This window comes from Xyrauchen texanus, chromosome 37, assembly GCF_025860055.1.
Source record: "Xyrauchen texanus isolate HMW12.3.18 chromosome 37, RBS_HiC_50CHRs, whole genome shotgun sequence".
Classification (NCBI taxonomy): Eukaryota; Metazoa; Chordata; class Actinopteri; order Cypriniformes; family Catostomidae; genus Xyrauchen; species Xyrauchen texanus.
This window is the reverse complement of record NC_068312.1, coordinates 13966418-13994167: the sequence shown is the minus strand read 5'-3', so window position 1 is coordinate 13994167 and position 27750 is coordinate 13966418. Positions and strand designations below refer to the sequence as shown.

Below are 27750 nucleotides of genomic sequence, written 5' to 3'. Positions count from 1 at the left end.
GTGTATTTGATACAGCACAACATTTTTTACGCATATATGTCCTTACGTGTGATTATTCTGGCTGAGAGTGGCAGCAAGTACTCTTTCAAAGTACTTTTTTTACTCTCTCACCCACACGCCTGTGCTGTATGTGTGTGCAGGAAAGAGATTGCCACACGTGCTCTGCCACTCTCATCCAGAAACATTCATAATGTAAGTACACATTAAAAGGTACTCTGAAAATTATTAAATAGAACAAATAAGACTCAAGTTACTATGCAAAGCCAGTTCTAACTGAAAATGTTGACTATATCAAGACAAAATCAAATATGCTAGGGATCAGGGATATTTAACTAATAGAACAGATGAAACATTATCATCTACAAATTTGTAGTCCAACCTCTGTGTGTTACTGTAAAACTGGCACTTGCGTTTCAATGGCAACAAAGTCAGAAAATACATTGAAGAACTCAAGTGAGGGAGAAGTCTCTATTCACCTATTATCCATACTAAATATAATGTGAAAAGAACAAACAGCTCAAGGAGAGTTTGACATAAAAAATTATAATAATTATCTTAACTTTAGTGACGTAGGCTACACCTGGACACAGCAGGATGACTGAAAAGTGTGATGTGTAGCAGAATAAAAATATATTTTTAATGGTATCTGAACTTTTCTGTTTTTATTTTCTATTTAATTGTATGGGCATTGTTAAATGTTTTAATGTTACCATCTATTAAATGTATTAAACACATTAAATGCATTTAATTACATTACATTAAATGTATTTCACACATAATTAGATAAAAGTAAACTAATTGAATGGACAAATTGAAAACGAAGTAGAAAATATATATATGCAGTATATTATTTATTGAAATAATAAATCACTCTGTTTGTAATGAATAATACAGCTTTCACTTTCTTTAGTCTATGTTTGAGTGGAGGGGAGAAATCATCAAATAATTGAACAAGTTAACAGAACACAGTAAGAAGTGTGATGAAGGACAGTTTTGTCTTCATAAACCTAAAGCATATGCTTTCACTCTGAAACCAATTTGAAGTTTGTTCAGCAGGATACTAATCATAACATGTGAATATGAAATGCATCAGAGGTGTTTTTGTTGCATTTATATCAACAATTTTTTTTCTTAGTTGTGAAGGTTAAAATAAGCTTAAAATATTGATGTCGAGTTTACGGTTAATATTTTAATTCAAATTCTTGCACAGATTCATTCGGACACAGAATCTACTCAGACTCTGCCTGTTATTGACTCGGTCTTGAGTCCGACTTGGCCCCTTTTGGACTCAGACTTGACTCTGACTCGACTAAAGTGGACTCGAATCCAACTCTAGTATTTTGTTGAGTGTCCAAAATGTGTTTGTGGTCATTGCATGTAAATTGTCTCACCCTGCACTAAGACACTTAATTTTCTAAGACACTTGATAGGAACTCAAAGTCTCAAGAACTCTTAAAATACCAGTTTCCTACTTCCTGTCTGTCTAATGCAATTACCTGTTCCCTTTCTTAGTAGAAATCACTGAACCCTTCTCTAGACAATGAAAGCAGATGAAATAAATTGAGATGAATTCTTAATGCTCACTGTATGACGATCCCTTGAGCTCTCACTCATTCACTGTATAAGTAGAAAGAGTGATTTAATTAGCAAACAGTTATATGCAGATGCATGATTCTCACTTCATAGTGAGTCAAACACTTGAATTAACTAGGCCTATAAGTTTAGACATTGCAGTTTCAGGTCTAAAATTTTGTCCTCATGTTTGATAATAGCAAATCTTTGTAGAACTTAATACAAAGGTCTAAGAGTCTGTAATGTGATGCTTATTTTTTGGTCCTGATCCATTACATTTTTCAAAGATTAAAAATGAAATTCACACAAATGCACATGATTTTAAGTCATTTTGATCACATTTCATTTTTGTTTTCTGGAGTTAATATTTATTAAATGTTAAAATAAAACAATTTCTAAGTGGAACCCTCAGGATACAGTTAAAACGTCATTTAAAGTTGAAATTGCTGAAATGCCATGATTATTTGGAATGATCTTTAATTATTATTTCTTTAAAAAATAAGCAGTAAAATTATTTTGTTGACTAACATTTGAAAAACTTTTCTTTTGAAAATGTCTGTTTGGCGTAATCCACATGCAGGTAGCCATTCTGTTGTCCTATTTCATCATATTACTGAAGCACAAGGGCTTTGTAATGCAGTTTCATGTTGACTTTAAAGGTATGGTTCACCCAAAAATCAATAATTTCCCCATTCTTATGTTTTTATAGTCTTTCTTCCATTGAACACAAAACAAGATGTTAGGCAGAATGTTAGGCATTCTATCTTCAGTGGAACTCAGTCACCATTCACTTTCATTGCATGGCATAAAGATGCAATAAACATGAATGGTGACTGAGTTCCACTGAATATAGAAAGCCATACAGTATTGTAACTACATGAGGGTGAGTTAGTGATGACAACATTTTAATTTGTTTTGGGTGAACCTGAAATGCTTGTGCCAGGTTGTCTGGCCAGGTTGTGAGAACTACTCCCCCGGAAAACATAGAAATTCCTTTAAAATCAACATATGAACTCTCTCATAAAGTTTGCATCTCTACCTGAGACACCACACCCAACTGAGTGAGAATTGCAAATTTGCTCCTCCATGTTATTATTCCACATCTTCTCCCTTCTCCCCTCTCCTCTCTCTCCTCCTTTTCCTCTCAGGACAGAATTACCTCAAACCCACCTAAGATCTGATAGCATATCTGATGTAGACAAAGAATGTGACTATGCATGTTTGATATCCTTCAAAAGGTCTCAGTACGACTGGTACAATGGGGTCATCCTCACAGCAGTAGACTTGGTCATAACAAAGACTTCAAAGGTGTGTCTTCCTGGGGTTTTAAATTCAAATTATCACCAGTGCTCAGAAAGTTGTGACCTCCTGACTCACTGGATTCCATTCAAGTAAATTGGTCATTTCAATTATTTAGGATTCCGCTGCACTTATTTCCAGTAAGTTATGAAGAGTCTGTTGTTACAGCAATCGAATGACCAGGATAAGAGCATTACTGAGGCCCATGAATGTGAGAAGCAGCAGGTGCATCATTTGGGACCATTAGTACTACACCAAATACATCTCCACAAAATAAATTGCCCACTATAAACAAAAAGGGAAGTAGAATTGCACTTCCTGGTCCATACTGAGTATTTTTTTAACATTCCAGAAGTAATACATAATCATCTTGTGTTTTATGAGTGATCTACAGGTTGGCCCAAAAAAAGCAGGGCCACTATGGTTGGCTGAGGTATCGCTCTCTTCAGCTGGAGGTCTGTCACAAATACTCGGATGGCAGAGGTGGAAAGGCCATCAGTTGAACCGGGACATTTCCTGGTGGGCCGGCCACGAAGCAAGGCCGTGGTATATGCTCATATCTTAAATGCGTTTACATGATGTTTGCCATACTTATACTTTTTGTAAACAACAAAATGATGACTGTGACATCATCTTGAGCAAGAACTTGTTACTGTTATGCCAAAGGAGGACTGAACCCAAAAGCAGAACACAGGCAAAGGGAGTACATTCAAGAAAACAGCTTATTACAACGAAAATGGGCAGGTAACTGACAGAGAGGAGTGGCAGGTTGAAGGTTTGGTGCGGCAGGCTGGTTGAGGATCGAGCCAGAGGAATACAAGATGAGAACAGGCAGGCAGGGAGAGTGATGGTAAACACTGAGAACAAATAACTTGACGAACTAAGCCTTGATGCTAGTACCATAGAACTAGACTGAGCAATCTGGCAATCAGTGGGTGAAATCTCCCGGTTTATGTAGACAGGCTGGTGATGGAATGATGGGATGCAGTTGTGAGGTTAATGGGCGGAATGGACTGCCACACCACAGGAACAGACCAACACAAAAACAGGGGGAAACAGAAAAACACAAATGGGGAACATACTGACAGTAACAAATATATAAGTAAATAAATAAGTAAATTCACACAAGTGGCTTGGCAGAGTAACCACAGGTGTAGTTCATCACACCAACTACTATATGTAAATATTCCACTGATGTTTGACAACCAGAAAGTGTACAAATAATTGTTATCTTTTTTAAACCATAATTTGAAAGCTAATAAACTACTCTGTGATAAATGTTTGCTTGGAAAATTTGTCTGGGTTGTATTTCCTTAAAATGAATGCCACTTGTGTTGATATTTTGTCATGTAATGTAAATTAATGTATACATATTTAAGTGGGACTTCAGCTTCTGGATACTTTTTGGGGCCAATGTATATTGTGTGAATTTCATATTGGTAAAATAATAAATGAAGTGATATGTATGTACAGTATGTTTTACAAACAAGCTGTCTGTCCTGCATTGAGTGGAGTGGTAGAGAACGAAAGAAAGATAGAGAGAGACAGTGAAACAGATTGACATAACAAGATGTTGATTTGCAGAGCAGACTGTGGAGTCACGCCCTGGGAACTCAGAAACAGAAAGTAGAAACACACACAAACACACACACACACACACACACACACACACACACACACACACACACACACACACACACACACACACACACACACACACACACACACACACACACACACACACACAGCCACTTACATACAGTATATTCAATTCCACATAACTCCACTTTAAAAGTACACAAGCAATTCTAAGCAAATCTGAAGAGTTATATTCCCCAAAGAAAACGCAAAATCATGGAAACATCTGCCCTAAGCAACATTTTAAAACTACACAGGCACTTTGCCATAGAAAAAACACAGATGAAAACTACAAAGCACAATCTTACCCAGTTTAACATACTCAGTCACCCCTCATTGCCTTTCTATTGGCTTTCACAGATGTCGCCACTGTTACTGAGCATTTGCCAAGCAACTGTCTCTCTGTCTTGCCTTACGGGAGACAATAGGGGAGCTCAAGCTGTTGTAATGTGTCTGGGGAGATGCTGTTATGAGTTTCCTAGACTTAAAAGGGCTGTAATGCTGAATGAGTTTAATGGATGGTTTGGTTGCATAAGTGATGGAATCAACTGGATTTTTTTTAAAATTGTTTTAATTGAAAAGCTTGAACCAACTTACTTTTACCATATATGTCCACTGATGAGGAAGAAATCTGCTTAATGCCGCCAAAAACACCAGAGGGCTATTGCTTTGGGATTGTGTCCAGACATGTATTTCAAGGTCAAGTTTAAAGTCATAGATTTGTTATTTTTTGTCCAAGTCAAATCTTAAATCTATTAACATTTCTATATGCTGCAGGTTATTTATAGTAATCGTGTTGCTGGACAATCAATTTTATATCGTTTTAAAAAATGTATTATTTCTCAAGATTTCCTAGAAAAACTGAGCAAATGACAGCACAGTTTCACAGGCAAAAGCAACAGCACGTGCAGAGGCACTCTTGTATCTAAACAGTGTCGCAAAATTAAGAGAAAAGTATGCAGCGACTGTTGCAGTTAACAATTGCTCCACTTTCATCACAGACCTGACAAGGACATACTCAAAATAAAAACTTCGCTTTTCTTAGGAGATGCTGTACAAAACTCTTAAATTGATTTTAAATGATTACCTAATAATATTTGCATTTATAATATATGATCTAAAAGCATAAAAGAAGTCACAAGTCACGGGTCTTACCATGTTCTAGTTCTAAATTGAGGGTGACAATGCTCTACTTTTCATAGATAATTGTCTTAGACAATGTCAAATTAATTTTCTTAAAAGCTTGTCAGATTACCACATTCATTCAATTCCTTTGCAATATACACACTCTTTGTCTTAAGCCTGATATGATGACAACTGCTCCATTAATGTTTTTACATTTACAATTATAAATGACATGCAAATCACATACTGTTCATGACATATTTTCAATTCAAAAAGAATTTCACCAAATTATGAATAATATGCACCCTTGGAAATTACTTTGGTCGGTTCAACATTTCAATCATACAACAGTGGGCAGATATTGCATCTTTATTTTGATCTTACATGACACTAACACTTACCTGCTTGCTGATGCGTGCCGCTGGAATAATCCACAAGGTTCCGCTTAGCTTCTGACAGCCTTCATTTATTTTATTTATCTCAAATGACATTGATGAGTGGTGTTATAATATCATGATGTTATTCCTGCAACAACTTAATGACAATTACACTGCAGTGCATAATGGACTGGAAGTTTTCCCTTTATTTTGTTCACACTGAGAAACAGAAACATCTCACAGTGATCAGGAAGTTCAGCTGTGTGTAGAGCCCGAAGCCATTTGTTTTGAGAATAATGGCTGGCTGATGAAGTTATTGGCTGGCTAGCCGGCTCAGCCAAAACCTAAATGGCTGCTGCAGCCGCCAAAATTTTCATAGCTGCAAATGGCTAAAGCTGCCACTTCATGTCTACAGAATGACGGCAGAGATCGCGGAGAAGTATGTTGATTAAGAACGCAAACTTTTGTTGAATTTATGCGAAATCTACAGACGCAAACAGACGAAGTGTAGTAAAATAAAGACCTAAATGTGTATTTCTGACTTTTTTTCACCACGAGTCTGAAAGAAGACATGTTATTGAAGACAAATATCCAAAAATCTCAAAATTGACCAGTAAAAAAAAAAAGATGTTTTTGCCTGCCGTGTCTCGCCTTAATATAAACACACACTGTTATCAGTATTATTTTGGACACATTTTTGCACATTTCACTTCAATGTACACTGAAGCATGCGTCGTGAATTAGCAATGTGGAAACGGTGGTTTGTTACTGCAGTAATATCACATTCAGTGCTATAAATCTCTCCGTTCCAGAATATTTGGTTCATAACATCAATATTTGATTCAGGTGTTTGTGCAACAACCGTGCCCTGAAGATTTAACAAAAGTCTGGGTAGGCCTAAGTTAAGAAAAAAGTAAGTAGGAATTAGGAAAGTATGTGAGAAGTGAGATCAAAATTACCTTGCTTGCTTCTTTCTGCCATTTCACCTCAGTCTTGAGAAAAAAATGCATCAGCTTCTTCTGTACGGAAAAGCGAGCAATTTTAATTGGTCAGATCAATTCACTAGTGAGTCTGTGTATCGTAGCAACGAGCACAAGACTGTGCTGTTATGAATCCAGTGGGAAAATAGATCTACGTGTATTGTTTATATATTTAGGTGTGTGTATGTCTCTATGTGATAGAATTATTATTTGATGCAAATAATTCTAGCCGGCTCAGCCAAACTTTATCAGATGGCGGCTCAATTTGGCTTACGAAATTATTGGCTGGCGGCGGCTGAAATTCTAAATGGCGCAAATGGCGTCGCCTGGCTGCGGCTTCAGGGTCTAACTGTGTGTATGCATAGCACTGATAGCTTCCTGTGAATGACCATTTCATTCTGTGTGTGTTAGAACAGTGACTTTACCTTGTTAAAAATAAAACCTCTAAATGGGCTCTTGAACCTTTCTCAGGGTATTTACACTTTCAAGAGGAGAATGACACAGCGTTTTATTTCTGAATTGAAGCCAACTGCCTATGTACAGTATAATCAAATATAGAATATAAATGTTCAGGGTTAGGTATAATTAAAAGTTTTTAAAATACTTCTCTTGCAGCTTGAATACATAAGAGTGTGCACAACTTAATCATTAATTTCAGAAAGTTTTCAAAATATGTTTCAGCATAATAAACATTGAATATTTTAGTCAAGAACTCAAGAAAAAAATTTCTCAGGTTTACTCCATGTGACCTGAACAAAATGCGCCTTTTCATAAAAATGTAAATATATCAGATAAAAAAACCTAATAAAACCTAACTCAACTTTTTTTTTTCTTGGTCACATGGCTACGGACATGTTGGTTACACCACCAACATGTTTTTGATTTGGGGGACAAAAGGTTTTCAAATATTAATATTTTAAAACAAATGTTTCACTGCTTAGTTTTAAAGAAATACACATCTCAGATGACAAGAGTGTGATGAGAGAATTTTATGCTGGTGCAGACTCATAACAATTCGATTTTGGCCAAGGGTGTCACACATCTGGACTGTTTTGCTGAGAACTATCTATCTTCAGTCTGAGGTATAACACATTTGCCGATTAAGAATGGTGAAGGGGTGAGAAATACCAACTCACAGCAATGCTCTCTCTCTCTGATTCACTGTCAAGTGGAGCTCACCAAAATAAGTACCACATGAGCATAAATATATGAATTGAATCTGCGTATTAAACAAAATCTACTTTAACACACCAGAGGTTTTTACCCAACTTTTAATGAACATTTGAACATGTACATATTTATTTATTTTAATTAAAATAAATTATGACTAACCAATTTATTGGAAGTACTTTGAGACCAAGTATAAAGTAAATATATTTAGGATGTTTTTTTTATGTTTTTTGTAATTTATCATGTAGCATAATTTAATGTTGACATGACTAATTACAGAAAAATATGTGATTAATTAGTTAAAACATTTGAATCAATTCTCAGCCCTAAAATGCAGCTGTCATTGCAGCGTATGTCCAATTATTCTTACACCTAGATATGCTGGGATTTTGAGAAGAGGGTCTCTGATTTCATCATGACATACATCAATCATTATGTCAGTGTGTTACTGAATTATAATAAACTGCAAAAAAAAAAAAAAAGACAAAGCACAAAAAAACGTTGCTCTGTTGCACTGTTTTGACTGTTTTGAATAACGGATTCATCCACATAAATATAACAAATATTTGAATGACTGATTATCTAAGAGGCACGAGGATAAAGCGATATTTTAAATAAACATATACAAAATTACAAAGAATTTATGAATCCGTACAGCCAATATTTGTTAAAATAAGTGTAAACCTTTTGAATGAAAATGTGCACATCGTGATTTCAGATCGGATGGGTGCAGTCTCTGTTAATTGTTCACATCTGAAGCTTATCAAGTATAACATTAACTAAGATACAACATAATTTAATCTTTCCACTTCTTGAAATGTCTATGCTAATGTATCACACCATTCACACATAATTGTATGTATTCATTTAGAGCATAATCGTCTTGGTAACTGTCGTAACCTCGTTCGTTAATGGAGGGAACGAGATGTTGTGTCGATGTAGTGACACTAGGGGTCCCTCTTGAGAGCTCCGAAAACACCTCTATTATTTTGAGAATAGACAATGCATGACAGACAGCTTTTTGTTCCTCTTCTGTCACTTATTCGGTGTTGTGTCGATGTAGTGACACTAGGGGTCCCAATAGAAAAACACCACAACAGCTGAACCATGTTACATGAACTGCTGAAGCAGGTGCAAGCAAGCTGCTCCGTGCGTAATAGCAGGTGCATCAGTTTGCATGTAACCTCCCTGTGGAGCGGAGGGGGGCGGGGCCGGTCGGAATATCGCGCGCCCGGTCCCCAATCAGCCTGATAGGTAGCGAGGATAAAGCGGCGGTGGCGATTGTTCGAGAGAGAAATTACGGACATATCCGTCATGTGTGTTTGTGTTGTCTTTTAAGTTTTCCATTAAACTATGATTTATATCGTCAAGCGGTTCTCGCCTCCTCCTTTCCCATCCTTCAACTGTGTTACATTGGTGCGAAACCGGGAGGGAGGAGGATGCCCGTCGCAGAGTCCTCGACACTGCCGTCCACCCAGGGGCGCCGCTGCCATCTGCCGGGTGATGGAGTAGCCCGACCGCCCGGATGCGGGAGTGCGGCCGTCGTCCGCGGGGCAAGTGGGGACTGGATACCCGATCGCCTGGGCGAGGAGCGCTGCGGGGCGGAGGAGTGCCCTGCCGTCCCCAGAGGCGCGGAGGGTCGAGGAAGACCGCCCGTCCGCGAGGAGGAGGAAGAAACTCTCCGACCGCCGGGCGGTAGAGCCGCTGCCAGAGGCGGAGGAGTGTCCCCATTTGCGCCGGAAGCGGGCGCGTTCTACCCGCTGGGGTCGGCGGTTTCACTCCGGTTAGCCCGGTGTTGGAGCGGCTGTCGATCCGCCTGAGTGTGGAGGAGTGTTCGAGGACCACGCGACGGTACATCAGAGAACCGGTGAGTGAGCTTTTCTCTCTCTCCTCTCTCTCTCCCTGTCGCACCGTGTTGGCCTTTTCCTCGCCTATTTTGTTTTGTTGTTTTTGTTGTCTTCCCTCCTGTCTCCTCCCAGGGCGAGGAAGGTGGGGATGACCATCGCGAGGCATAAGATACACCCGCCCCAGGGATAGGGGGGTGTACGTCATGCGGTGGCACCCGGCCTGAGATAACGCCGGGAGGAGTGTGGAGGCGGAGGGCGGGGCGGTCGGAATATCAGCGCCCGGTCCCCAATCAGCCTGATGAGTAGCGAGGATAAAAGCGGCGGTGGCGATTGTTCGAGAGAGAGAATTACGGACATGTCCGTCATGTGTGTTTGTGTTGTCTTTTAAGTTTTCCATTAAACTATGATTTATATCGTCAAGCCGGTTCTCGCCTCCTCCTTTCCCATCCTTCAACTGTGTTACACTCCCCCAACACACTAAAAAGGCTGCAGCTTTTTTCTCTCTGTTTTCTCTCCACAGAGTATTAGATTTGGCTGGGGACGGGAATACGTATCAGGGAAAGTGTTCTTTTCCATTCCCATTATTTCAGGGGGGAAATACCCCATGAAGACCACATCCTGCCCAACATGTGGCAATATGACACGTGGGCTCATCAGCTGCACATGGAAGGGGCTCGGTGGTAGGGCCTGCCTCGATGGGGAGGAGTTTAACAAACATGGCAGCTGGGGGCAGAGAGGGTTCTGCCCAAGGGAGATGCAGGTCTTCCGACAGGGAGATCCTACCGTGGAAAATAAATCGCAGGGTGTTACCTGAGTAATATTAGTACCTGTAGTGGGTCTAGCTGCGAACTCCTCTGCCAAATTCACGAGCCACAGGGCGAGGGAGGAAGGACATCCAGACATCCAGGGGAGGATGCCACACTCCTAGTAGAGTCTGCTCGTATTCCTAAAGGGGTAGGCACGGCCTGGGCCTGGTATGCCAGAACGATGACATTCACGATCCAATGGGCATGCCTCTGTCTGTTCGCTTCCCACGAATCCTTCCATTGCTCGCGAGGGGGACAGACACGTTGGCAGGGGGACAGACACGTTGGCACACAGCTGGCCCGGGGGCTGTGCAAATATGCGCTCCCCCCAGTGAGTTTATTTGCACAGACCATGTGCAAGGTCAGGAAGGATGAGGAACGAGTCACCCTCGTGGCCCCATATTGGCCCACCCAGACTTGGTTCATGGACCTCAAGTACCTCGTGACAGCACCTCCATAGCAGACCTTCTTCCTCAGGGATGGGGCACCATCTGGCACCCATGCCCTGATCTCTGGAACCTCCACATCTGGCCCTTTGATGGGACATGGAAGACCACAGTGGCCTACCAGCAGCAGTGGTAGACACGATCCGTCAGGCCAGAGCTCCCTCTTCGAGGCTGCGTTGAGGCTGCCCGGGATGTACTCCAAAGTAGGAGATGGTGGACGAGGCACGACATGTGAAGATAGCGCACGGCACCTTGGCGATTTATGTACGCTACTGTCACTGTGTTGTCTGACCGGACCAACACATGCTTGCCCCGGATCAATGGCAATAGCCTCCGCTGGGCGAGCAGTACAGCCAGCAACTCTTGTCGCTGAGCCGAGCCACTCCTCAGAAAAATCCTGAATGAAACAGACGCATTTATACCCGTATGTCCGGAGGCGGGACATGCAAATTCTGTCTGCCAATTTCTCATTGTCCTTTTTTCATAGATCAGAGATATATTCATTGCTCAAGAGAGACCCCTAGTGTCGCTTCTTCAACACAACGTCTCGTTCTCTCCATCAGGGAACGGAGGTTACATCCGTAACCTAGACGCTATTGCTGACCATTTGAATCATCTAATCATTTGAAACACATCCTAATACAAGCTGTAAACAAGGTAAATAATAACTGCAGCTGGAGCCAGAATGAGTTATTGCAGAAGTCACACCCACATCCGATTCCCCAGTAAAAAGGTGGACAAAACCCTACTCTTGAATATACACTTTACTGCAGAGATAGGTTCTAACAAATTTGGCATGAGATATTCAAAAGAACCCAAAGACCTTGATTGACTGGTTCAGCTGGATACAAGGCAGCTCTCCATTACCAGGATTGAGCTCTTTTGAAAAAGAAACTGCTCTTCATCGCCCAATATATTTAGGATTAATAAATAAGCCATAGAAACTTGACCAGCATATTGTACCAGTCAGTTTATGAGAATGTTGGTTGACTTTGACTTTAATTTCTGTTATATTGCAGTAGTTCTGTAATTGCCTGTTGTTCTACCCTGATAATATGTGAGCTGCAGACAATTTCTTAATGCATTATGAAGTATGCAAAGAGCATCATTTGCAGACTTCGGTTTAGCCACATGGGTATTACACTTCTGCAGAGAATATGTTACATTAATAATGAGTTGATCTCATTAATAATGAGCCACCCTTTAGAGTTTCAGCATGTTAGTCAAAGACCAACCACTGATATAGACAGTTGTCTTGTGCTCTAGTCAAGAGTGTAGCAGATGTGGGGGACATGCAATACCCCCCAGTGATGTTGCTCATCACTATGCACAAACTTGTCATTAGCATTGTTTTCATGACAATGAAGTCACTCTCACCAAAGCTCCTACTACTCACCAGCTCAGACGCACAGAGCAAATAGTTAACAATTCTTCCAAATCATTAACATTACATTGTGATTTAAGATGTGGTATCTAAAAGGGGTTTTATATGATATCTAAATGATGATTAATAGTTTATTTGGTGTGCTTATTTCTTGTCAACTTTATCTCTGAATCAAATAGAGATTACATTTAAACAGTGAGCACAAATTTGGATGTTAATTGGGATGTAGATCCTTTTTAAACAGTTACAACTTCTGTCTGGAAACGTTTGTTTCTTTGTGTTCAATATCAAATTTTGCTTTTTACTTTTATTTCTGGAACTAGTTGGTAGGTTCTAAAGTGTCTTACATTTGTGTCTTAGAATACATAAACGTAAGCTATCCATTTGAAAATAATTTACATCCCTAGCCCAAGTCCTTTGAGAATGGAGATGAAAAATAAACGTTAGGTAATTATAGCAAGACACACATGTAGTGATATCCCATCTCTTAATTCTATAGTGTACAATAGTCATGCTTAAATGTTCTCAGACCTGCTGTCCCATCCCTCAGCTCATTATTCTCCATCTGACTACATCTGTTCACAGACCAGCTCTTACAAATTTAATGAACCACTGTGTGCTTGAACAAACGTACATTGACATTCAATGGTGAAACCAATTATGAATCAGGGGGTTAGTCTGCATGGATCAGAGGAGGCTGGTAATGAAGAATGTGTGGCTGAGCTAGACCTTACTCATTTTGGGTCTCCATCTGTTATCTCCCTGGGTCAATTATGGCCCCCTGTCACATGCTAATGTGGTCCCACCCCCAACCAAGCCTTTTCTACCATTTGTCATCCTATTACTGGCCTGTGGTCTGCTGTGTACCTCTATTACGTGCTACCTCTGTTTCCTCTTTTACCTCTGTTGGCCTTAAGCAGTTCAGAGCATGGAGAGAATGGAATCTATTTGAGCTCAGATCCACTTTTCTTTTTCATTACTGATGACACGCTATTGTGTCTGGATAAATTGGCCCAAATTCTACGCCTCTCTCTCTTGTCGCTCTTTCTGTTAAAGTATTATTCCTTTGTGCAATTTTTGGTGTGTACACGGATATTGGATAAAAAATTTTTTTTGCTACAGACAATCTAACTCTTAGAGCTGCATGCCAAATTTAGATATGTGAATTCATGCTGTGTAGGCAATTTTATTTAGGACGTGAGTCGAAGATAATAGGAGTGCAGAGTCACTTTGTCACAACAGGATCTAATAGCTTAACTATGCTATCCGATGTGAAATCTGAAGGGAAAATTCACTAACATTGTTGTGTACAATATCTCAGGATAAATCTTACTCACTAACAACTAGTACACTATGCCGTTAGATTAATATCACAGAACTTGAATTTGAAAAAGCCCCTGAATTCATGATCTTGAAAATAAACTAATTGTAATTTGATGTTATTGAAAACAAAATAAAAAAACATTTAAAAAATATACATTTTTATTTAAACTTTTAAAAATATTTTGTAAATTTACCTCATAGAAATTTGCATTGTGAAATTCAAGTTTTAATTATCAAAGTGGTGGACTTTAGGTCATGAAATTCAGTTCTCAATATTCAGTATGTTAAATATGGGTTGAGAAATTCCGGTCACAAAATTCGAGGATGACATCCGGGAATGTAAGGAAGATCAAACAAGCATCGATGTAATCCATCTCTCTTTTGAACAAGTGCAAAGCATTGGAAACAGCTCAAAATAAATATAAACAACTGTCACCACGAAAACACAAAAAGGTTTACTGTAGGGTTACTTATTATAATGTTTCACAAATGTGTTATGAAGAAAAGATCAAATTAATCGGTACATTTTATAATTGACCTAAAAGCAATTTTCGTCTAGAACCTTATTTTATAATCTTACAAGGGAAGACATTTACCAGTGGAAATTAATAATCAAATTACTTCATTTTAACTGCATGTCTGCATATAAATAAATACATCAAAAGTATTAAATAATACATCTAAAAATAAAAAGATATTTTGCTCTTATGGAAAGAAATTTTTACTTTTATTCACAAAAATGGCATTCAACTGATCTCACAATGTTTAGTCAGGACAATAATAATGTGAAAATGTACTATTACAATTTGAAAACAAAAATTCAAAACTTCTTAAACTACTTCAAAGTGTCAAAAAATCCTCCATGGGCAGCAATGACAGCTTTGCAGATCCTTGGCATTCTAGCTGTCAGTTTGTCCAGATACTCAGGTGACATTTCACCACACACTTCCTGTAGCACTTGCCATAGATGTGGCTGTCTTGTCGGGCACTTCTCACGCACCTTACATTATAACTGATCCCACAAAAGCTCAATGGGGTTAAGATCCAAAACACACTTTTCCAATTATCTGTTGTCCAATGTCTATGTTTCTTTTCCCAACCTAACATTTTCTTTTTGTTTTTCTGTTTCAAAAGTGGCTTTTTCTTTGCAATTTTTCCCATAAGTCCTGCACCTCTGAGTCTTCTCTTTACTGTTGTACATGAAACTGGTGTTTGAGCGGGTAGAATTCAATGAAGCTGTGAGCAGAGAACATGTGAGGTGTCTATTTCTCAAACTAGCGACTCTGATGTACTTATCCTCTTGTTTAGTTGTACATCTGGCCTTCCACATCTCTTTCTGTCCTTGTTAGAGCCTATTTGTCCTTTGTTTTTGAAGACTGTAGTGTACACCTTTGTATGAAATCTTTTGTATGAAAGGCATTGCATAGCCTTCATTCCTCAAAACAATGATTGACTGATGAGTTTCTAGAGAAAGCTGTTTCATTTTTTACCTCATTTTTATCTTAAGACATGCCAGTCTATTGCATACTGTGGCAACTCAAAAACAAACACAAACAAAGACAATGTTAAGCTTCATTTAATGACCCAAATAGCTTGTGTTTGATATAATGGCAAGTGATTTTCTAGTACAAAATTAGCAATTTAGCATGATTACTCAAGGATAAGGTGTTGGAGTGATGGCTGCTGGAAATGGGATCTGTCTAGATGGGATCAAAAATGCCTTTTTTTCAAATAGTGATGGTGCTGTTTTTTACATCAGTAATGTCCTGACTATACTTTATGATCAGTTGAATGACACTTTGGTGAATTAAAGAACCAATTTCTATATATTCAATATATATATATGAGATGTCATAGTACACTAGTACAAATAAATAGTTCATATAAAAATAGAAATCTGTCATTATTTTCCTCATGTTGCTCTAAACCCCTATGATATTGTTTTCTTAAACAGAACATCAAATGAGATGTTTTAATGAATATCACAGTCTTATAAAATAAATTGTATTTTATTTTTTAACTAAAAAACTTTAAGTCTTTAAACTTAAAGTAATGAAAGGTATTTCTAGTGCTTACAGCAAAAACACTTTTTTGGTCTGTATATTAGCTCTGTATTTATCTAAGTGGATTAGTCAGAACATAAGTAATGGGTACAAAACCTGCCACTGTGCACTACTCAACTATGAGAGCTCTTGAGCTAGCAAAAATGAAAGCTTATGATAGGTTTTAATCAGGTGCCTTTTATATGGGTAGCTCAATGTGAATTGTTATCCAGTAGGTCAAGTGTAGGCCATAGACGAGAGACAGAGAGACTTAAGTACTTTAAACAGTTGCAGGACTCAATCAGCTTCATATAAGTCTCTCATTTTTACAATGGTCAGATTGATAGGAGAAAGCAATGGATCCTGTGAAGAGTGGTCTCTGGGGTTGACACTCAAGTAGTGCAATATTATGTAAATCTGCTTCTTTGAGTGAATGCTATGTAATGGAAAGTGGAGGGTCAAACATAGATGTATAAACTGGGATTTTTAAATCATACACTACATGGCTCAATGGTATGTGGACAACCCGTAACTGAAGGGTTTGACTGTTTCAGCTTGACCCATTACTTGCATGTGTATAAAATCAACTTAAAAGCATTCAATCTCTTCTTTTTTCTTTTTTTTCTCTCAATTCAAGCCCCTATGCACAAAGCGTGGTCCATTATTATTAAAAAATTATTCATTGATTCATGTGTGGAATAAATTGACAGGCCTGCACTAAGTCCAGACCTGTGTGTGGTTTAAATGTGTCACAAATGTGTAGTTACTGTGCTTTGCCATTGAATGGCAGAATAGCCATCATGTACATCAGGGTTAGTAAGAATTCAACCAAACAAATACCCAGTAATGCCAAAACTGCTTTTGGAAATTATACTTTTTTTACTTACCTTTCAGATTCTTATGCATCTGTGACTTTAAGACTGCATTGCAGTAATATTTAATTTTTCTTTGTTTTTTTTTATACACTACAGGGTGAAGTTAAAAGATGGCGTGGCGTTCCTTGGTGCCCGACCCAGTAACCCCACACTCTGGATGGTTAGTCAAGATGTAAGAACAGAAGGTCATAGGGTTGTGACCTTGCATTGTCGCCGTAAGGAGTCCAGCTATGGACAGAGGTCAGTTTTCTCACATTTCTTGGAACTCAAGGATAGCCTCTCAGTTCACATACACGTATGCAGTGGTGTATGTTTTGAGTGCTTCATAAATAGCTGTTGTCTCAGGCATGTGAAATAGCATGTCAAAGTAATATTTGGAATTGGTTCTTTGCCTGCTAATGAACTTATGGCTCAAAATATGGACAAAAGGGGGGAGCTGATTAGAGACTACTTTTTATTCCTGTAAGGAAAGGATGGCTTTGCTAAAATATACAGTGTGTTCACATATACAGTGGGGTCCAAAATGTATTTGGACAGTTGAGACAAAATAAAAAAATGTTGTTGCATGATATAACAAAATATCAGACCAAATGGCATTATTTTAAAGAAATATAGCAGAAGCACACTTTTAAATGATAAAAGAGTATATATATTGTTCTAAATTAAGCCAAAATGTACTCTGACAATTTACAGTTGTCAACACGTAAGTGAAACAGTGAAATACACATAGTTAAGAGTACAAAAGACTCCAAATACTTTTTGTGGCCACTGTATAGAATATGTTCAATACTGTATGTTTTGAGACAGAATACAAGAGTTGACTCGAGATTTCCCCAGCTCATCAAAGAGTAATATTGGGATTATGATAACAAGGACTGGACATCAACAGAAATATTAAAGGCAAGATTTTAATACCATTTGATGGACTTAATAGTGTGGTTTGGAAGTCACTTTGAAGTTGTTAGAAGTCACAGAAACATGTCCAGTGAGTGTTTGGACCAATTTAACACTAATCTAGGCTAAAGCAGCAATTTTATTTTTACACTATATGCCTGTCTTCACATTTTAATCTTAGCTGACAGGAAATTGTTAACAACATATCTCCGTTTCCCTTCCTATTTGCATTAGAATATTGAATCAGTGATCCAAGGGGGGCTAAAAGTTGTTTCGTCCATTTCCGAATCTAATTTGCATGCTCAAATTAATCTGAAAAATAGGAAACCTTGTTGATGGATGCGGAAGAAAAAAACATGCTGCTTGTAATTAAGTGTGGATGTGCAGCCTTTTTGTGTTATCATGCTCTAAATCGCATTTCTCCACAGATCTGGAAATAGTATTAATGAACTGGGCTCTGCACTGACAGGTGTAATTTTATGCATTAAATGTGGTTTGATGGAGGTCTGTAAACTTAAAAGATTAAGTTCAGTGCTATAGTGCAACTCAGCATGGAAGCACATGAATGAATCTCCCATATAAAAGCATTTTGCATAGCTGCATGCACCTTGCCTGTATAACAAATACAAAATTAAAGGGAGTTTGTTATTATTTTTCTTTTGGTAATTTATCCATAGCAGAATACATTTGAATTATATATATATATATATATATATATATATATATATCTTTTTTTTACTGAAACTAACTGAAAATTACTGTTGAATGACAAATAATTGCACATCAATTAAGGATTTCCTTTTCATCTTTAAATATCAAGTTTTTCTGGGATAACCCTAGAAACGCTAGTAGTCAGGCTGCCAAGCAAAACGTTTGGAAGCCTGTAACAAAAAAAAAAAAAAATAAGAAAGAAAGAAAAAAAAATATTTTAAGAGTACATTTCTGTGAATCCAGGGTCCCTTAAAATTTCCCATCATAAAAGAAATGTAGAAATGTTTATATATTACTGGTAGATTGAGGGAACTGTGGCCATGAGCTAAAACACAAGCAGTGTTAAAAATAGATTTCAAAGCAGTTTTTTCATTCATCCCAATCTTCTGTCAGAGGTTGAAACAAAGTCTATGGCTGAACTTCACCAGATGCCCTGCTGTAAAAAGGATTTCCATTTGTTGAAAAATGCCGCTCCAAAGGTCTGTTTCACCATGTCCAAAAATGGTGTGCAGGGTTAATTATTTAAAGGAAAATGTAAGTTAAGCCATTTACTCTCCCTCATGTCATTTGAAACCTGGATGATGTTATTTCTTCAGAGGATCAAAAAAGGTGAATTTTTGAAGAACACGGGTGTATACGATTTTATTTACTCAATTTGCACAAAATGCCAAATGTTCATCAATCCAGTAAAAACTTGAAATAGAAATCACTCCAAAGAAACACAAAAGTCCTATACAAATGGGACTAGTTTTCCATTAGGATTTTATTTAAATTTGTGATTTTAATTTGCCCAAATCGAATGCAAATATAATTGTTTTGGATTTATGCACCACCTCCATCAAATTTATAGAAAACAATAGTTATTATTTTTCAGCTAAATCTTGTGACCTGTGATTGCAGTATTTGTTCATCTTTTTCCCACATCAATTCTCCTCAGTTTATTTTGACCTTAATGGTCAATAATGTAACCAAAGCTAAAATCTTGTTGCACTGCCTGATGCACCAATATTATGGATTTAGACCTTTGTGATAACTTTCAATGTAATATAGCAGTTCAAGTACCACTGGCATCCCATTAAGTGTGGAAATTTAAAATTAATAAGGAGATCAAGATCCTGTAAACTGCTCAGAATGGCTGCTGTGGTAGCAATATCATGTCAATTAGTATCTTCCCATAATTACATACATAATTTTATAAGTATATAATTCATGGCCTATATAAGTCTTGTTCATTTCAGTGGGTTTTGTGATGAACAAATCTAGAGAACACCATATTCCTTAAGACTATGGTCCCAATCCTGTCTGAATCAGTACATAAAATCACAGAAGTCCGCTGTTTTTAATAGCAACTCAGACATCGTTTATAAAGCTAATACCATCTGAATAGTGCTATAGAATTTTGCTGTTGCCTTGCCTTAACCTGATATTGTGAAATTGAATGGAATATTAACCGAGTTACCCAGCTGCATTTGTAATAGGGAGTCCCTAGCCATGTCACATGACAAATTTCTACTTAATTCAGTCTGGCATTGATGAAAGATCAGGAATTTCAGACTAAATAAAGCATGTTAACTTTAATCTGGGTCTATTGGGACGGCCCGAACTAATCTGTCCAGATGGCATAGGCATTTCTTACTGAAAAAAAAAGAAAAAAAGAGCACCACTGAGCTTGTATGTTTGATCCATTTGTCTATTTCATCTGCCTTCCTTATACTTTCTCTGAAAAAAAGTATGATTTTCCATTCATCTTTGTCTTATGTTTCTTTCTTTTCTGTTTACTTTAATTCTCTGTAAACTATTGCACATTTTATACATATGGGGCCTCACTAGATATAGATATCCCCTTTGCCATATCAAAATTCAAAGCTACAAGTATAAATCATTTAAAATTTGTTTGGAACGTTTGGTTCTAAATGCAGCTCTCAAAGTTTGCTAGGATCCGCTACTGTTCATCTAGTTGTTGAATGATAAAAAAATAAATAAAAACGATGAATGTAAAAGTCATATGATTGTGTGAGGAACAGATCAAAATGTTAATTATTATTCACTGACAATCTTCCCCTCCAGATCATTCAGTAATGATCAAGTATTCGAGAACCGAGCAGTATGTTTTTTTATTGGATTTATTTTTGTAATTGGTGGTTCAGAAAAAAACAGTCCAGATCTGTTTTGTGAACTGGATCACACTAATTTGCATTTCCTTTAAAGGGATAGTTCACCCAAAAATAAAAATTCTCTCATGATTTACTAACACTCCTGGCATCCAAGAAATGTTCTTTCTTCTGCAGAACACAAATAATGATTTTAAAAAGAATATTTCAGCTCTGTAGGTCCATACTGTAGGGTATTTCGTATGCTAAATTTAGACAGGAACTGTTAAAGTGCTCGTCTTCTCACACCAATATATGTAAGGGAATTTAGGGTCTTAAATATGTGCGCTATGAACTAAATTAAACTGTCCTTATTCTATATTATTATGTAATGAAATGTATAATGGAATTAGTCACATTTGACAACCATTATAAATTAGATAAATGACAAATAGCTAGATTATTTGTCTGAATAAAATTCTCCACCATTAAAATCGTAATACAACATCTTGTTGTATCCGCTCACAATATCTATTGTAAGGAGTTAGCTTTAATAAGAGAATTATTATTAATTCACTTATTTGAGTAATATTGTTCTCATGGCTTATTGAAAATAATATCACACGTATTTAGGTACAGCTTTGAAGCGAAATCTTTTAAAAACAGGGATGAGATTATTCATCAAAATATACCACAGTCAAATTATCTTTGAATACAGACAAACTTAAATCTAATCTAACAAATATATACATGAGACAGGTTGGTGAGTAGAGTGACAGAATGTGAAATAAATGATCAATACAGTAAAAATGAACTTTATGGAGTCTGTTGACAATGCCTTAAGAACATTTATCCTTATTTGAGTCTACATCGATTTGCCATCGGATTACCCAAACTATTTAACTAATACACCAGCAGTTTGAGCACAATACTGGAGATGTACTTGCATGTTGTGGTGTTTCCTAGCATTCTTTGTGTTGCTTGATTCTAGGGTCTTGGTCGAAATTTTGTTTTTGTCAATGATTTGGACCTCTGTAAAATCAGATTGTCTGTATGAATGATGAGGTTGTCTTTGAAGCGAGGAATTCTCATCCCGTTGGGTGTGTGAACTGTAGAGAGTGATGCTTCCTCGTCGGCACTTTGAGACTCGAGTTTTTCTTGGACCCTATATGGCAACATAAAGTTCCAGAGAGGAGAGTCAGAGAGCAGAGTCCAGTCCGAAGCAGCGACAAGAGCCAGAGAAGATCAGAGGAGAAGAGGAAGAGCAAGAAGAAGAGACAAGAGAAGAGAATGTGTTCTTCTTGTTTGGAAACATTTGAACTGACATTGGCCGCATCCCCAAAGGAGTCCTGCGCCAATTAGAAGTAACTTTTCAGAGTCACATGGTCAACTGATCTTTCTTTTCCGACAGACTGCCGATTTTATGGTCCTTTGTTTCAGATTATGTGGATTTTGGAGCTTCCAAATTTTGGTCACCATTCACTTGCATTGTATTGACATACAGAGCTGAAATATTCTTCTAAAATCTATTTGTGTTCTGCAGAGATTTAAAATTTTTGGGTGAACTAGCCCTTTAAGACCATCTTGTTGATTAGTCATTCAGACAACCCAACGACCAAACCATTTTTTAAATATATAGTAATACCTAATCCATTGTTATATTATTTCTTTCCATTTTTCCCACTTTATTCTCAATACTTGTTTGATCAGTTTCTATCACCATGCTGGACCTGTCATCTATTCTGCTTTCTTCAATATTCTCTTATACCCCCCTTCTCTGATGGAGGGATGAGGTCTTGGAATGGATGGATGGCAGGGCAAGTTGATTCGCTCCAGCTCCCACCTCTATCCCTTTATTACATTCTCTCATTCTTTTCTCGGCAGGGAAATTTGATTAGGCGTGCTATTACCTTCGGTGGGCACCTTTCACCTGTCATTTTTGAAAGGTGTTACAGCAGAATAAAATCTTCTGTCAGAGAGAGAGAGAGAGAGAGAGAGAGAGAGAGAGAGAGAGTAACAAGGTGGCTGAGAGGAGAAGAAGGCTTAAGTGATTGCAATATGTATACAGAGACAAAAAAATAAATTACTTAAGAAAAAGGAAGAAGGAGAGAAGGATAGCAGGACATTTTGTGTAGAGTCAGCAGCTTTGTCTGCTGTCAGAGATTAGCCACTTACGTTTGTTGTGTTTTTGTTGTCTTTGTGACTGAGCTATGACACCCCTGTTTAGTGTTTTGTCTTGTCTGTGTGAAAATGCATGGCTCGCCCTTTTGGCATTTTCATGCATTCTCTTGTCTTGTTGGTTATTGGCACGAGTGCCTGACATGCTCTGGCACCTCTCTGGGGATGTGTGCCTCCCATTTTGAATACCGTGATGATAAGGCATAGTAGGTGTTGATGTGTTGTTGTGTAGGTGGTCAGATGCAAATGTTTACAACAGTGTGCCATCACAATGTGCAGGAAGTAGAAAATTATTCATTTTGGTAGCTTGGTTTCAAAAAATGCTATTTTCGCAATAAGGAGGAAGTTTTGAGTTCTGAAACTTACAGTATGTTTTCATAGTACAATGACCTCTTATATGTCACATATCAAGGAAAATATTATTAGAAAAAAATCACTGATAGGTTCAACAATTTGGAACACTAGAAGAACAGGTTATGAATAATATAATTGCCTAGATTGACTTGAACACTAAATAACAAGATTAACTGTTCACAAAAAATAACAATGTATAGAAAATAAATAGAAAGCGATAAATAACAAATCATTTTAAATTATTTTCCACACTCTGAGGTAACAGGCCAGCTGTCTGTGCTGTAACCCATGAACTATGAAAAGTAAATAACTTTTCTCTTTGTGAACAGTACTCTTCAGAATTAAACAAAACTAAATAATAAAAAAAATCTGTGTAAACATAATTCAAGTAAGTTTAAAGTTTTTAGAACCGGATTTGAAATTACCCAATTGTCCGTAGCCTAATATAGTGCATGGTAATGGTCATGTAGCTTTCTGTTCTGTTCTCTTCACAAAGGTCACAGAGGCAGCCCTTGCCCCGCTAAGGGAAGTGGGCATCCGCATACTCAAATTACCTCGATGACTGGCTCCTCCTAGCTCACTCTCAAGAGTTACTATGCACTCACAGGGACCAGGTGCTCAGGCACCTCAGCCGTCTAGTGCTTCAGGTCAACTGGGAAAAGAGCAAGATCGCACCAGTTCAGAGCATCTCTTTTCTCGGCATGGAGTTAGACTCATAGAGTTAGACTCATAGAGTTGACAACGCTCTCTTCGAGCCCGGCGTGACGGTTCTTCTAAAACAATTCCAGAGGCTCCTGGGGCATATGGCATCCTCAGCCACGGTCGCGCCGCTCGAGTTGATGCATATGAGACTGCTTCAGCACTGGCTACAGATTCGAGTCCCGAGATGGGCATGACGCCATGGCACATACCGTGTGACAATCACCCCCTCCTGCCATCAGACTTTCAACCCTTGGACAGACCTCTGCTTTCTGCGGACCGGAGTCCCCTTGCAGCAGGTGTCCAGATGTGTTGTGGTCACCACAGATGCCTCTCAACAGGGTTTTCCATGTTTTCTTGTGATCGATCATGACTTAATTTTTTTTCGTGATCTCGACATAACAAAAAGTTTCATACAGCGCGCATTTAGCTGTTGCCTCCAGATAGACTTATTGAAAACAACTTTTTGTTATGTCGAGATCACGAGCAAATTAAGTCATGATCACAAGAAAACTACCTTTGTTATGTCGAGATCACGAGAAAACGAGACAAAAAAATTATAATAACGCAAGGCCTCTTTGAGCTTCCGTATATTTCAGCGGCATCTGTCAGATAATAGGGACGTTTTGTCCCTGGTATTTAAAAAAAATACTCAAAACTTTCTGCAAAAAAAAACTTTACTTCCTCCCTTGTTAATGTCTCATAGCTGTTCACCAAACAAAGCTCTCCCTCTTTTGCCTTCACCCCCAGTTTCCCACTGCAGAACATGTCAGATACTACTGCAAACTTACACTGTATTCTGATGGAGCCAAACCACAATGTGTGATAATTCATCTTTAATGAGCAGTGAGCTTCCCCATGAGCCCTCTCCACACAATTCTTCTCCACTGTGCAGTCAATGAATCACTCTCCTCTCTCTGCCTCCGCCTCCACATGCTAAAATAACTTTTATTTTAATTGACAAGATTAATCTTAATAATCACAAGCGATCCTGGGACAAAAGTGCTGACTTCACATGCCCGGTTAGAGCCCAACCCTAAGACGTCACTGGACCCCGTTGCCATTTGGCTGTATTACTGTAAACAGCACAGCCTCTTCTGCTGACTGAGAGTCTGCCTTTAAAAGCTTCAGTAGCTCTGTGTCTCGTGTGATGGTGTGCACTTTGAAAGTGTATTTACATGAATATTGTTCTGTGTCTCACCGACACCTATTATATTGCTTCTGAAGATATGGATATAAGCAAAGTCATATTGATTACTTTTATGTCTCCTTTATGTGATTTTTGGAGCTAAAAAGATCTGATGACCATTAACTTGCATTATGAGATATTCATCTAAAAACTTTAATTTGTGTTCTGCTGAAGAAAGAAAGTCTTACACATCTGGGATGGCATGAGGGAGAGTAAATGATGAGTGAATTTTTATTGTTATGTGAACTATTCTTTTAATATCATAATGCTATGACTTAATTCTCATAATTTTGCAAAACCATTCCAGTAAAAGGTCGTTGATGAAAGGAGCAGCCTGAACATTCTGCAAAATATATTTTTGTGTTCCTCTAAAGAAAGAAAGTTATGAGGGTGACAAGAGGGTGAACCATTACTTTAAACTAAGTCTATCTTGTGGGTTTGAGCTCTGGCATGGTTCTGATAGAGGTACACATATATGCGGAAAACTACAGGACATCACCAATGCGTCAGGTCAACTATTTTACTCTGTGTCCTGGGGCAAATTAATAACTTGGGGGGAGATGTCTCGAATCGTTCAACTAAACTTTTGTCATAAGCACACTCTTGCTCATCTGTCTCCATTAGCTCTTCACGGTTATTAGTGTCGTAAAGTTTGGATGATTTGCAACGGAAAGTCAAAAGACACAGACCAGCGGCCACGTGCAGGCCTATTTCAGGGCCACTGAAGCACGGCACAGGATTGCATTACAGTCAAAATAAAGGAGCAAACAGGCAGGCCGTCTTGAGTAAACCATATGCTGCCCTCAGGAAGAAGAGCTGAGTGACCGCCATCAGGAATGTAGTGTTACGTTATTCATGATCAACATCTTTAAAATACTGTATATCTTAAGTAGTGAAGAACTGCTGTATATTCAATCATATATGGTTGTTTATTTAACTTTGGGCACTTTTATGTCCCAGGGGTTGACTTTTATTATAATGAATGTTTTGTGTTTGTGGATTTTATTAATTTAACTTTGTCCCAGACTCAAATTTTCAGTCTTAAATTTGAAAATCCATCATAAAATTATTAGTACATTAAAAACTTCTACATCCTTTTCATATATAATTTTAAAGTACAACTGTCCTTCGGTTGGTGTCATTTCGAGTGGCGTCATTTACACCACAATTAACAATTTTGGCACTTATAAATGAATGTAACGCAGTTCAATGGAAAGGAGGAGGTGAGAACCGGCTTGTGCATATAAATAATATTTTAAAGAGTAACTTAAACAAAAGACAAACACACACACACACACGACGGACATGTCCGTAAACGATCTCTCTCTCCCGCATCATCCTCCGCAGTCGGCCTTTATCCCTCTCGGAGGCTTGATTAGCCTGATAAGGGACCGGGTGTGTAGAATCACGACCCGGCCCCTCCCTCCACCCTGTCCCATTCCTTCCTCCTTCTCTCAGGCTGGGGACCCCGGCATGACATACACCCCCACCTCTTTCCCTGGGGAGGGGCGTGCCTTTCGCCCCGTCTGCTGGCAGGTCATCCCCGTCTAGGGGACAAGGGGAGGGAAACAGAAATAATAAAAATGGGGGGGGGGGATGCTTCCTGTAACAGTGTAGTACCCCCCAAAAAAAACACTGTAAAATTTAAACGAGAAGGAAAAGGCCAACACGGATCGGCAGTGAGAGAGAGAGAGGACAGAGAGATGAAAAAAAAAACACTTACTCGCCAGTTCTCCGATACGGCGTAGCTTGTTCCTCGGCCATTCCTCCACCTTCTACCGGACGACAGCCGCGCCTAAAAGCGCTGTCTTTCTGACACAATGCAACCAAAGTGCTCTAAAAGCATTTGTCTGATGCATGTGATCATTGACGGGTCCTAAGGAAACCCTTATAATAAATCTAACTCAGATGGATTGACAAATTCAATTGCAAAATTAATTGCTTTGAACTGTAGGTCAATGATAGGCTTATGTTCAGTACAGCCTGATCTCATGAAATTTAAGTGAACATGACAACATTTTTAAAGTTAAAATCAAGTACATGCTGTATAACACGTTTGGCTGCAGTTTTCCAATGAAAAGTCCAGCTGGGGGCGCCAAGCGCAAGTACAATGTTATCATTTTTGGATGCAGATTTAAGGTGAAGGACTTTTTTTTTTTTTAAACATGCCTCCTAACCTGAATCTTTTGCCTGAACCTAACCAATAGTGATTTAAAATATAAATGAGATGTTTAAAAAAGACATCCATACCAACCCAATGCCTAAACCTAACCATTAGTGTTTTAATTTATATATAGGAGACGTTAAAAAGACATCCTTACCAGATCAATGCCCAAACCTATACAATAGAGTTTAAAATGCAGAAGCAATATTAAAAATGCTAATTTTCTGAAGCAACCACATCATTTCGTGCTGCTTTTCACTTGTCAGCTTGAGTTCTTGACTGGACTTGAACTGTGGTCCTCCAAATCTAAATCCAATGCCCTATCAGGTGAGCTGTAATACAAGCATTAAAATGTATTGTTTTTCAAAAGATGCATTAGAGTAAAAGTGTGTCGATATCATAAAATAGCAGGTCTGAGTACTAGAGAGAAAAATATGTATTTAAAAAGTCATAATCAGCCATTAAAGTCATGATTTGAGTGAATAAAACACACATTTGCTGCAATGCCTCTAGTGTCTCTAGTGCAATTTCACCTGGAAACTGCAGGGAATTGAACCTGGAGACACGTATAACAAGTTTTGCAGAAA

General features: G+C 38.2%; 1 protein-coding gene across 1 annotated transcript in view; it reads left to right on the top strand.

Moving 5' to 3' along the window:
- The window catches only part of LOC127630986 (transmembrane protein 132C-like), a 345492-nt gene that overhangs the window by 191621 nt on the left and 126121 nt on the right, over window positions 1–27750 (top strand). Inside the window, exon 3 of the mRNA XM_052108916.1 lies at window positions 16981–17124. Within this exon, the coding sequence (XP_051964876.1) occupies window positions 16981–17124 (144 nt within the window). The remainder of the gene's footprint in view (window positions 1–16980; window positions 17125–27750) is intronic.